This window comes from Ictidomys tridecemlineatus, chromosome 1, assembly GCF_052094955.1.
Source record: "Ictidomys tridecemlineatus isolate mIctTri1 chromosome 1, mIctTri1.hap1, whole genome shotgun sequence".
Lineage (NCBI taxonomy): Eukaryota > Metazoa > Chordata > Mammalia > Rodentia > Sciuridae > Ictidomys > Ictidomys tridecemlineatus.
This window is the reverse complement of record NC_135477.1, coordinates 32,191,585-32,205,397: the sequence shown is the minus strand read 5'-3', so window position 1 is coordinate 32,205,397 and position 13,813 is coordinate 32,191,585. Positions and strand designations below refer to the sequence as shown.

Sequence of the window (13,813 nt, the reverse complement as noted above, 5' to 3'; positions counted from 1 at the left end):
TGCTCTGGAAATCTTGGAAGAATCACAATGTCCTTTAGCATATTAAATAAAGGCTATGGGAAGCCCTGGAGTGGGAACGTGTTTTGGTTTGGTTAAGCTACCATTTCCAAACTTTCACTGTGTTTTGTGGTTACTGAATTGTCAGTTTTTCCGTATCAGCTATTAACACCCACAGAACTCTATAAAACCCATTTTGAGAAATCCTGGCCTAGACCATATCCAATTATCTGGCATGGACTGCATTGTAAAACATTATATCTGGATATAGACAATAGCCACACTCTATCTTCCTTCAAATATCATTTTATAAAATATCACCATATTTTTATAAAATGTAGAGAATCATTTGAAAACATACAAAATTCCAGGGCCAAATATAACCTTTCTTACAGGAATTCTTAACCTTGATAATACCCACAGCTAGAACTCAGGGCATTTTACATCTTTCAGTTTACTAACCTCTAGCTGAAATTTAGTATTTCCTCTGATTATAAACATCAAAACAAACCACTACAGTGTTGGCAGCACCCTGTCTTTGTTAACAGTAGAGAGGACAGATTTTATTTTTCAGATAACTTCATGGTCATCACTAACATCACCAAGAATTATTTATGCTCATCATATTTTCAAAAACATCATTTCACCTACACTATATGTTTTTTACTGTGTTAATGAAATGCATACAACTGTAGTCCTAGCTCCTTGGGGAAACTGAGGCAGAAGGATCACTTGAGCCCAGGAATTTAAGGCCAGACTGGGCATTGTAGCAAGACTCCCTCTCACAAAAAAGGATGGAGGCTGCATGTGGAGCTCAGTGGTAGAGCACTTGCCTAGCACACATGAGGCCCTGTTTTCATCCCCGGCACTGCAAAAAAATAAATAAGTAAATAAGAAAAGAGCGCATTTATCCTCACAGCACAAAATTTGTTTTTCAACCCTTTGACAACTCCATTCAATACTATTTAATTCCTTTGTAATCATTTCATTTTCTGCATCTAAAACATCATTCTGAGAAGGGATTCTACTTCACCAGACTGCCAGGAGGATTTGTGACACACAAATGGATCAAGAACCCCTGCTGTGTTAGCATGTAACATCTTTTCTTTCACTAATATCATGATATATAATTACACTTTGTACATATATAGAACAAGTACAAAATTATATAATTATATGAATCCATACATTTATGCAAGCATAAATATATGTATATATGTATAAATACAATATACACAAAATTCCGTGTTCTTTATTCAATAAATGACCTCCCTCCCCACAAAACATCAAATTTCCCAAAGTTTCTAAGCCTGTTTTTTTTTAATCTGATTTGCAGTTTGGATAAAGTCTGTTGAAAAAGAGCTTTCTTCAAACTGGCAACTCTTCTTTTGATCTTTGCCCATAGAGATCCTAATATTGTTCTTAAGGTCAGAGGACTCTTCATATTATTTTAAGAAGGAAAAATAAAAAGTGTGGGGGATGGGTCTTAGCAGAGACTGACTGTTCCAGAATTGATGGGTTGTTTCACATCTTCAGTCATTAAGGATGGATCCTGGGTTTTCGAGGCACCGAAGTTTTCTCTCAGAGGATTTGCTCCAGGAGCCTAGGGAGCTGGGCACTACACCCCGGTGCCTTGTGATCCTTTCTAAAAGCTCCAGTATTCTTCCTGTAAGAATGTTGACATTTGTCCAAGTTTTGACATTGCATTTCAAATGAATCTAGAGGTTTTGTTCCTCTCTCAAATGAATCAAAATAGGGTAATCCACTTTTAATTGCTGTAGTAAGCCTTAGGTGGTAGTTTTGACAGTTCTAAGTGAAAGTTCAGTGGGTTGGCATGTTTAGTATTTAATTATTTCTTTCTTACAGGCTCATCAGTTAGCATCCATGCAAGCACAGGCTTATAATGGTGGGAATGCCAATCCCCCACCTGCCAATAATGAGGAAGAGGAAGATGAAGAGGATGAATATGATTATGACTATGAATCCCTTTCTGATGGTAAGAGAAACAAGAGTCCAATGCTGTGTGTAAAGGAAAACTTGAATGATTTTCCTTTTCTCTCACACCCCATCTCATAAGTCTGGAGTTCTATAGATCAAGAATACAAATTTTATAATATTGTCTGAAAGTTTCTGAATCCAGTAACCTAGTGATCAGCAAGGAAGGAAAGAGATTTATTCTGTCAGCCATCATGACCACAACCCAGAGAAGAGGATGGTGCAGGGAGCACGTTCCTAGAGAAAGAGAATTGTAGCAGAGAAATTCACTTCCACCCTCTTCATTTCTGATGTGGCTGAGGCTCTGGGCAGTTTCTCCTCCACTGCCAATAGGGGGCAGCATCACCACTCTATGCTGTCTCTCTCATTTCGACTCAAGACTTTTCTAGGATGATAGAAATAAAAGCACCTCATTCCCCTTCCCTTCCTGGTTCTCAGATTACTAAACCAACAAGACATTTCCTTCTGGCCCTACCAAAGGGAGGGGGCGGACATGAGGGATGGCTAATGACATAATACCAAAAAAGTCAAATGAATGATGTTACCCACTGGTTACCAGTAAAGGACTTTACTCATGTAAGAATTAGGTTTCAAGTGTTTCATTTGCTCTAAATTAGTGCCATTTGCTAGAGATGACAAAATGTTTTCTCGGACGCCTTTGCTGATATATAACTGTTTCGTTTGGTGTCTTCTGAAAGAAAGCAATACAGTAATGAGAAAATGCCAAGGTTCCTACTTATATAAATATTATATATGTAGCATATGTTGTTTCTCCATTGACTAATTGTTTTGCTAAGTATATAGGTAGCCCCAGAATACTGTCCACTTACTACTGGCATGACGACTCAGCCACCTTCCTCTCAATATCTGCTCCTCACACTCAGGTGGTCTCCAATCATGTTTCAGTTCCATGAGCCTCCATCACTGATGACAGTCCTGTCTTTTTCTGACCCAAAATATAATATCAGGCTGCAACCATTTAATATTTGTTCTTCATAATAGTTGTTTGTTTCCTAACATCAACTAGAAGCCAGTTTACTTGACCCAAAACTCCATGAGATAATAAAAGGGTCACAACTAACCAGATATAAAAAGGGAGAAAACTGAAAGAAGTCAAAAGCAACTTATTTACAGCCTGTTCCTGAAAAGTGATGGAAATGTGGACATTTTTATGTAGACTTATTCTTCCCCATGGACTTTTATTACAGTTGTGGTAATGTCCCATAGAAGAAAAATTGATACAGATATGAAATGAAAACCGCAATGAAGAAATCAATCAGTGCAGATGTTATTTAACCCTGTAAGAAACTAGTCTAGTGGAAAACAAATTCACTCTCCATCATAAATTACTCCTGTGCACTTTCTGTACTTTTGAGAATAGGAAAGAAGAAAGGTTTTTACAATCATTATTATTATAGGCATTTTTTATTTGCAAATGACAAAATGAACAGGTGGAAGAAGGATCTATTTTATTTTTCAATTAGAGTAAAATTTAATCCTACCCCCACTAAATTTCTAAGATGGTTGTATGTATTTTTTTAATAAAGTTAACATCTTTTATTTAAAAGTTTTTTTGTAGTTGTAGACAGGCAGGATGCCTTTATATTATTTATTTTTGTATGCAGTGCTAAGGATTGAACCCAGTGCCTCACACATGCTAGGCAAGTGCTCTGCCACTAAGCCACAGCCTCAGCCCTGTATTTTTTTTCTATCAGTGAAAAAGAGGACCCTATCAGGCTCTGTGAGACCTTGGACAATGTCCTCTCACCTTCTTGGTTTAGGTACCACTAATATACAATAAAAAGTTTCTGTAAAGTGTTTGGTAATTTTCTCCCTCACCCTCAAGTGCTAGCACTAATACTATGATCTATGATAACTTCAATCCACTCCCAACACGTAATTATTTCCCACTTCATTGAAGATCCCACTGACTATCTGATTCCCAAATAGGCCTTGCAGTTGTGCGGTGCCTTGTTGAAGCTTGTCCTATGAAGGCTTCCATATGTGACTATTAAATGCCTTATCTAGTGTAGTTTTTCCATGGTGAACCTAGCACTGTGCTCATCTCTACTTTCCTCTACCATCTCCACTTTTTCCAGTAGGGATGAGAAGAAAATAGAATTCTGCCCACTGTAGAGGTTGCCTCTTAGGGGGATCTCAAAATTTTCCATGCTTTTTGTAATAAGTCCCTTTGAGAAACTAGAAGCTGTGACCAGTCACCTCTGAGAAATAAATGTGCTCTCAAAATTCTGCACACATTTGTAGGAGTTTCATCAGCCTCCTGAGGGCCACAGAGGAAACCCATCTCTATAGTCAGGGTCCCCAGTGTGTCTCTATGACAGCTCTAGTCCTCAGTTTTCATACCCACAAGATAAAGGAATGAATCTAAAGCCACTTTGGGCTATAAAAGTGAGATGATCCTTAGTCACAGAATTATTTCAAGAAAACCCTAAGGAAGTCACAAGGAGGGTCATGTATTTGAGGTTGCTACTAATTGCTACTCTGCCTTTTGGATAATAAATTCTTAATGGATTTTTATTTCATTTAATTTCCACTCCAATGTTACTGTTTACTTCAACTAGTTTTGAACATACACTGGAGCACAAGTTTGAATTTACCACTTAATATATGCATATTTTATGACAACAACTGCAAGATTTTAACAAATTAACTGATTTCTGTTCATTGAACTAAACTTATACTGGGAGTATCACAACAGTCCGTAACTGAAAATATGTAATATGAATGTGGCTACTGAGAGCATGATTAACATTAATAATGTTTGCATATATTTATTGCTAGCTCTTGCGTACCTATATAGTCAAAATAGTAAATCTACCAAACATTTCTTGTTTCATTTATCTTGTGATCTAAGCTGTTATTTATGCTTTGCTTCATGCCTTAGTTTAATTTATCTGGCTTTTCATCTCAGTTCTCCTTACTTGTACACCCTGTCTGACTCTGTTTTTCTGTAGCAGATGTCCTTACTGCTTCCCCTGCTCCTAACAGTCAGGAAGGTAAACACCATCTATATGGGCATTTTAACTGCATGGGTATCAACATTATGTTTCTGATCTCTTGGGCCTGATGAGCATGAAGTTGTGACACTTTTATGAATACAAATGTAATGAAATGATTGGTCTTGTTTACTTCTTGGCAGCCTGCATGGCCCTGATTTGCTATAAGGATATTTTGGTCTAAGCATTTGTAGTCTGATGAGTGAGGAATTCGCTTTTTTGTTTTTTATGTTAAAAGAGTGTAGTCATGCCTGAAATCCCAGTGGCTTGGGAATCTGAGGCAGGAGGATCATAAGTTCAAAGCCAGCCTCAGCAACAGCAAGGCTAAGTAACTCAATGAGACCCTGTCTCTAAATAAAATAAAATAAAAAAATAGGGCTGGGGTTGTGGCTCAGTGGTTGAGTGCCCCTGAGTTCAATCCCCAGTACCAAAAAAAAAAAAAAGAAAGAAAGAAAAAGAGGATAATCATGATAACTCACACTTTTACAGTCATTCTGATTAGAAATGCTAAAAAAAGAGCAAAACAAAAAAATAATATGTCACCCTTAGATATATTTACAATTCCTGTTCTTAAGATTTTTCACCTAATAATTAAAATTGCGAAGATTTTGCTTTCCAATAAATTGTAAAAATGGCATAGAATAATAAGTGTCCCCTTTCCCTGCCACACACTGGTTTTGACATTTCTCAAAGTAAGAGAAGCCAATAGCTTCCTTTCAAGGTGAGGGTGATTAAATCATATATGTACTGTCTAGAAGTGCTTTAACCACTAAATCCTTCCCAGACTTGTGCCGTCAGCTTCTTGATGCAAAATATTTCCCACAGCATTTGCAGAGTTCTAACCATCTGTTTGAAAATGATCACTCTCGTTTAGACTGTGTCTATATGGTATCAAAATAACTGGTAAATTCGTAAGTTAAATTGAAATTAAATATATCAACCCAATTTCTAAAATTATGGTTCAAGCCATTATTTTGGTATCATGTAGACAGAGCCTTGGTCTCGCAGACAAGTACAAATGTCTGGCTGCCCTCACAATGAAGTACATGTTGCCCTTAAGTGTCACGTTTGGTTCTTCGTTACTAAAGCCTGCTAACACATTTTCAGACAACATTCTGGAAGACAGACCTGAAAATAAATCATGTCCTGACAAGCTTCAGTTTGAGTACAATGAAGAAATTCCCAAGCGGATAAAGAAGGCAGATAACTCTGCTTACAACAAAGGAAAGGTGGGTGGATGGTTTCCTGTTAAATAATATTTGGACTGTGGTACTCACTTCCTTCCTACCTTTCCCTTCACCTTTGCCCTCGCTGACCCATGGATGCCAAAGTGATAACATGAGACACCCACCTGCCATTGAAAGTTTGGTCTCGATTCATCCCACCAATACCTACCAAAGGTGTATGTATGGCAGACACTGGAGCGGCACAGGAGGTGGGTCAGTGATGGAGACAGACCTGTGGACATGTGCAAAGAATAGCAGTTGCCCTGTGTTATCAGAGCATCAAGGACAGGCCCTCAGGGAAGCTGACATATGAGAAGGAAGATTTGGCCAAACAGACAGAATCAGGGCATTCAGGCCAAGAGGACAGCCTGGTTGTTCAGGGGATTTCATGATGTCTTAAATGCATTTATAACAACCAAGAAAATAAAAGGGAGGCAACTTGTGAAGTGTTAAAGAGGAATAACACCAAGAATAGGAAGATAAATGGGATCCCCAGACCCTACCCTCAAGGGCCTCACAGCATGTAGACTGAGCGGAATCTACAGAAGGTGTTGTTGTGAGTGACATTGTTGGATGACAGAGTCATAGAATATGTAAAGAAATTGAGCCACCATAGACACTAGAGTCAATTCTCTAGGGCTGTTCCCTGTGTCAGTCAGTGGGTTATGCCCCAAGGCACTTGAAGGATGAATGAGTCTCATTCTTGCCCTCAGAAAGCTCTCACTCCAGGTGAGGTGTTAGGACCCCAGTGCAGGTATGTACTGAGCCAGGGAAGGACACTGGTGACCCTCCAGGTAAAGTACAGGTAAAGAGCATTGGGAATGCACAGATGAGTGACTTCTACCTACCATGGAAAACGGTCTCATTTTCTCTTGATAGGTTTATGACATGGAACTGGGAGAAGAATTTTATCTTCCTCAGAATAAAAAAGAAAGCAGACAGATTGCACCGGAGCTTTCTGACCTTGTCATCTATTGCCAAGCAGTAAAATTTCCAGGTAAAATGTAGGCAATGCCATCTATAACAGTCAAAGATACCAAAGGAAGAAAATATCCTATTTATCTGATTAGACATTGTGAATGCTCCAAAATAAACTGTGTGGCCAAATCAATGGTTATAATACCTTCTAAATATTTATTATTGTTGTTGTTATTTGCTTTGATGCACATGAAGAAAAATACCATAGAATATTCATTTTTCCAAACTACACAATATCTTTTCATAACAGTGAATAATTGATAATAACATCTATAAGATCCAACAATTAAAATTTATTAAACACTTAAGCACCAGGATTTGTGCCTAATATTTTATATAAATCCTCTCTTTAACTATTCATAATAATTCTATGAGGTCAGTGGTATTATCTCCATTTTTAAATAAAACAAATAATTTTTTTAAAGAGATAATGTAATTTGCCCAAGTTTTCAGGGGGTATCAGTTAAGATTCTTGTCTTAAAGATGCAGAAATCAATAAAGATGTATGAGTTTCAGGTGCAGCCTGATCCAGGGCACATGCTTTATCTCTCCCCATTTGTCAATTTTCCTCCACTTTTTTGGCCTTCTTCTTTTTGTGGTTGTAAGGTAGCCGTAGCAGGCTAGCACTTCACACTTCCAGACTTGGCTTCAGTGCAATTGCTTCTTCAAAGCTTCCAGCAGAAGTTTCTCACTGTTTTTTTTTGTTTTTTGTTTTTTTCCCAAACCTTAACCAAGCACTGTGGCCAAGAAGATGCTATGCTCTGATAGTCTGGAGGCATTTAGGCAAATGACACACTTAATCCCTGAGCTGCATAGTGAGGTTCTACCTAAACTGCAAGGACCAAGGGTGGGGTTGTGGTAGGGGAGGAAGTTTCCCCAAATGGCCATTTCTAAAAGTACAATGAATTTATGTTGATGAACCATTTCTTCAAAAAAGTGTTCATTTAAGTTAGCAAATAGTAAATTTATGATTCTGAAGCTTGTCTTCCAAGTCATGCCCTGAAGCATACCTATACTCTGCCCCTCTTGATAGGGATATTACCAATGAGCTTAATTCACCCAGTTATGTGTCCCACAAATGGGGCACCAACAGGTGGGAAAGTCCACAAATACATGGCCGTCAGAAAAATTCATCTTCTTATACTAAGAAAAAGAATCCCCTTGCACAAGATTTCTGAGGACAGGAAAGAGCTGGGATTGGAGGACTAGTCTAAATGTTAGTAACTGAGTATATAAACTTGGCCTAGAGAGGGGCGTTAAAATGCCAAACCTCATCTTCTCAAGATGGGCTGAACTCATCAGAGCTTAGCAGCAGTTCTCACACTGTACCTGGCAAATGGGACAAAGGTGTTGGGCTATTAAAAATATTTGGCAATAGTGGCCTTTTCACACATGGTGGGGGTAGGGAGCCAGAGATTCCTTAATTTTAAGTTTTCCTCCAGTAACTGTTTGTAAACCGTTGGCAGCTGCTAATGCTCATCTGCTAGCAAATTCTGTTGAAAAGAATATGAGTGAAAAAGTAGCAAACAGATACTTCAAAGAAATACAAGAAGCTAACATTTTCATTTCACAGAGTGAGACTTTACATGACCTAAATAGGTTATGATCATACATGCACCTCATGAAATTATTTTTATGATGAAGGAAAATTCTTTCCCTGTCAGTCATCATGACTGGCATGTCCTCAATTGTGTGATCAAGTGTGAGGGCCACCCTGTTCAAAAATCACACTCAGTGCATCTCTTATTCTTCATCCATACAGGTGATACTGGGTACACCCAATCCATTCCACTGCCTTTGTCCTTTCTCTCTCAAGCACTGAATAATGAAGGTGCACAAATTCTCATTGATATTTGTAGTCAGTGTAAAAGATGAACTTTCTGTACTAACAGAGAACCATAGAAGGGCCAAGAGATTATTTGCTCTGACTTGAGGCACACACTAAGCATATGGATGGCTTATTAAATATACTGTTTATATAGTACATATCCTTTAATAGGTATTTTTCATTGATTTATTAATTAAAGTTTCTGACCTTTTTCTCACCCCAATTCTATTTCCTTTCTCAAAGTAACTTAATGACGTTGCTAAATCATTGCTACAATACCTTCTAAACATTTGTTGTTGTTATATTTGTTTGGTTGTACATGAGGAAAATGTCAGTTAGTTTAATTGATAAGTTACATTATCATTTTCAATATATCTCACCTTTCACCCAAAAATACTTGCAGAGTGGTCAGGCACACCAAGACCATATGGTCTGACACCCACAGGAGTAAAGTGAGTTTCCCACAATCATGAACCTGGGCAGTGTCAGGCAAGACCAGAACTGGGTGTCTCAATTCCCAGGGCTGCGTTCTTTTCACCACACTGCCTTAGCTTTCTTAGGGCCAAGGAAGTAGCTGATTTTTGTTGTTGTTGTTGTTGTTTCTATCTTCTATCTTAGAGGATTTGTTTCTCAGTTACATCTTATATCTCTCTCTATTTTTCTTTTTTCTAATAGAAAAAAAAGAAAAAGAAGGGCATGGTATTTGATCTTATTATTCCATTTATCATATTACCCCACTCCATAGTTTCTGGATACTTCCCAAATCTCATCAAGCATATACACACACCATGGTCTTTCCCACTGCCAGGCTTTTGATCCCACAGTGTACTCAACCTGGCCTATCCTACCTTCTCCCTTTGACACTGTCCAAGCTGCAAGGCCCGAGACACTTCAACCCATCACACTGCCTCCTTCTGGGGAGCTCCTTGCATTTATAGGTACATATTTGGCCACCTCCTTGGTCTTTACTTGTTCTGTAGTCAAGAGTACAGCCAAACCAATAAATTAAAAAAAAAAAGAAAAAAAAAAGAGTACAGTCAAGAGAAATATTGGTTAGTGAAAACATCACTGGACAATATCATTGCTCAGAGATCTGGGACCTTGGCTACCTGACTTTGGCAAAGGCAAATCGCCTTTCTGAGACTCAGTTTTTTCACCCCAAAGTCTATGCTTTTAAATATTATTCTGTCTCTGAGGATGTTCTTGAAAGTATATTTCTGTTTCGAAAAAAAAGGGCTTCTGATGCTGCTTCAGCTTAAGGAGTTGCTCTCCTACAGGTACAATTATGGACCCTGGGAATGATTTGGAGGCAACTGTGGCTTCATTGGAGCCTTTAAGTCACTCTTAGAGCCAGGTCTGTGTGGTGTGCATTCATTTTCTCAATCAACAAATATGCACCAAGTTCCTGCTATGCACCAGGCACTCTGCCAGGCATGAAGGATCCAGGGAGTGGTTGGACCAGGAGGGAGAAAGAGAAGCCATGAAATTTCATTATCATCACATTGTATTTCCCATTTAATTCTCAAACTAGTCCTATGAGTGCATTTCTCTTATCATACCCATTTTGTAAAGAAGGGAACCAAGGAAGGTAGATTGTGTCAAGTCAAGGCTCAGACCAGAAGGAATTGAACCTGAACAATATGATGCTAAAGTTCAGACTTGAAAACATTCTCTTATCTCTCAAAATTGAGTAATTAATATGAATTAAATACTAATTAAATCTTGACTACAGCACTTTTTTTCATACAACTTTTAAAAATCTTTCAGGGGGCTGGGGATGTGGCTCAAGCAGTAATGTGCCTGGCATGTGCAGGGTGCTGGGTTCGATCCTCAGCACCACATACAAATAAGATGTTGTGTCCACCAAAAACTAAAAAAAAAAAAAAAAAAACTAAAAAAAAAAAAAAACTCTCTCTCTCTCTCTCTCTCTCTCTCTCTCTCTCTCTCCCTTAAAAAAAAAAATCTTTCAGGTGCACTGCCAACTAGTAAGTTGTGAATAAGAGAGAGACAGGGCTTGTGATTATTCTGCAGTAAGCATACATTTCTTGTTGCATTTGCCTAAAGAGATAAAAACTTCAATATAATTGCCTACAATACTATTATTAATCGTGCTAAAAATGCTAGCAGGTCTTCTGTGCTGAGTTATGGGGAGTAGTAGGACTTCAAAATAAACATTAACAGGGATGGAAAATGTTGCCTGTAAGTTTTTGGCTTATTTATTTTCATTTTATGGGAACAGGCCTGTCAACTCTAAATGCATCTGGCTCAAGCAGAGGAAAAGAAAGGAAAAGCAGGAAGTCCATTTTTGGCAACAATCCGGGCAGAATGAGCCCAGGGGAGACAGCAACATTTAACAAAACATCTGGAAAAAGTAAAGTCACCTTCTTACAATATCTTTGCTTGATCCTGCATGCTGAATGATTCATGTATTTGCTGTCTAAGCACTTCCCTTGAATTTTGAAATTCTTTTTTATTTTCATGAATGTCCACATTATCTAATGGCATAAATATTTTTAATTTATGCTTTTAACTCATTAAAAATAACATTTCACTGGAGATAGTCTAATGTCCTTTGCCTCAAAAGTAAAAACTGGAAGCACCTTGGAACATTCTAGTGGTTCTTGGAACTGTACTCTTTACCCAGAAGATATATCCATTTTATTTCTAATTACTTTTTATTGTGAAGGTAATAAATTCTCATAGTTAAAGTTCAAACAATACAGAGTATTATTAAAATTCCTTTCCACTCTCAGTGTCCTCATGCTACTTCCCAGAGGTAACCACTCTTAAGTTTATTGTGTTTTGTTCAAAAAAAATAAGATCCTTTTAAAGATAATCCAAGTGGGATGTAACTGAACAAACTTGTGTATCTTTTATACTTGCTGTAAAGTTTACATAACCTTCTGTACATATACCTATCTTATTCTCTTTAATAATTCATTGTGTAGGTATACTGTCATTAAACCACTTCATCACTGATAGCTTTGGGATGCTTCCTGTTTTCATTTTCTGTGGGTTTTATAACCTTGTATATATATTGTTGCATACATGTGCAATATGTCCACAGAGCAGATGAGGTATAGAGGCAAAGGACTTGCAGGATTCGAATTTAAATCTATGTTGCAGCCAAGTGTGCTGCCACATGCCTTGTTCCCCATGACTAGGAAGGTGGAGACAGGAGGATCACAAATTAAAGGCTAACCCCAGCAATTTAGCAAGACCTCAAGCACCTTTAGGAGACTCTGTCTTAAAATATTAAAATAAATTTAAAATATATATATATATATATATATTTTTTTTTTAATAAAAAGGGCCTGGGATGTTACTCTATGGTAAACTGCCCCTGGATTCAATCTCTGGTACCTAAATAAATAAATATGCTACCCACATTTATTTATTTATTTGGGTGCTGGGGCTCAAACCCAGGGCCTTTCTTCTGAGCTATGACCCCCAGTCCACTATCCTCTTTTTAAAACTCAGTAGACACCATGTTGTTTCAAAGTGGCAAACTAACTCTTCAGGAAAATTCGAGATCTATTCTGATGTATTCATGTGCTATGGCTGTTTGTGGGGGTGTCGTTCAGGTTTATCTTTCTAAAATGTTTAAGGTTTCGACACTAATCTGAGACTAATCTTTTGGGGAGTTTAGGTTCCTATGAAGGAATTCGACAGACCTGGGAGGAATCTTCTTCCCCTCTGAACCCAACCACATCCCTCAGCGCTATCATTAGAACTCCCAAATGCTATCATATCTCATCGCTGAATGAAAATGCCGCCAAACGTCTGTGTCGCAGGTATTCTCAGAAACTGATCCAGCACACCGCCTGCCAGCTGCTGAGGACCTACCCGGCCGCCACCCGCATCGACTCGTCCAACCCCAATCCCCTCCTCTTCTGGCTCCATGGGATCCAGCTCGTGGCACTCAACTACCAGACAGATGGTAACGCGCCTGCCTCCGCGCCTCTCTCCTTGGCTTCCGTATGCCAGTAAACGGGGTTCTGCTAATAACATTTTGGCCAAGGGGCAAGAGTCCACACCATTATGTGATTTGATACTGAATTATGCCCCTGATGTTTCAGAGTTAAGATGATAGGGAAAAAACTTGGAGGGAAGAGGCTCCACCCCTTTTTTAAAGCACTTTTTAAACACAAGGCTTCTCTTGACAGAGCTGTGTTCAGTTTTGTTTGTTGCTGGTGCAGATGAGTGAACCTAGAGCCTCACACATACTGTCCTTCCCTCTACGATGAGTCACACCCCCCAAGCCCCACTTTGTTTTTAAGGTTCTTCTGGGACAGGGATCTTTCTTCCTTCCTTCCTTCCTTCCTTCCTTCCTTCCTTCCTTCCTTCCTTCCTTCCTTCCTTCCTTCCTTCTTTCTTTCTTTCTTTCTTTCCTCTTCTGGGACAGGGATCTTTCTTTCTTTCCTTCTTTCTCTCTTTCTTTTTTTGAGATAGGGTCTGGCTATGTTGCCAAAGCTGGCCTTGAACTTCTGGGCTCAAGTGATCTTTCTGCCCCAGCTTCCCAAGTAGCTGGGATTATAAGTGAATGCCACCATGCCTGTCTGTGGGGCAGGGATTTCTTAACATCTCGTATTTTATCTGTCTCCCTACACAACTGTTCTTGCAGTCAAAAAGCAGTGTCACTTGCCAGGCATGGTGGTGCACATCTGTAATCACTGGGGCAGGAGGATTTCGAGTTCAAAGCCAGCCTCAGCAATGGCGAGGCGCTAAGCAACTCAGTGAGACCCTGTCTCTAAATAAAATACAAAATAGGG

The 13,813-nt window shown here is 38.7% G+C and overlaps 1 protein-coding gene across 2 annotated transcripts in view; it reads left to right on the top strand.

The window, feature by feature from the left end:
• The window catches only part of Plce1 (phospholipase C epsilon 1), a 284,305-nt gene that overhangs the window by 243,707 nt on the left and 26,785 nt on the right, over window positions 1–13,813 (top strand). For both annotated transcript variants that reach the window (XM_078037879.1, XM_013362156.4), the window contains exons 20-24: window positions 1,864–1,993; window positions 6,117–6,238; window positions 7,115–7,232; window positions 11,281–11,412; window positions 12,691–12,981. In XM_078037879.1, the coding sequence (XP_077894005.1) occupies window positions 1,864–1,993; window positions 6,117–6,238; window positions 7,115–7,232; window positions 11,281–11,412; window positions 12,691–12,981 (793 nt within the window). The remainder of the gene's footprint in view (window positions 1–1,863; window positions 1,994–6,116; window positions 6,239–7,114; window positions 7,233–11,280; window positions 11,413–12,690; window positions 12,982–13,813) is intronic.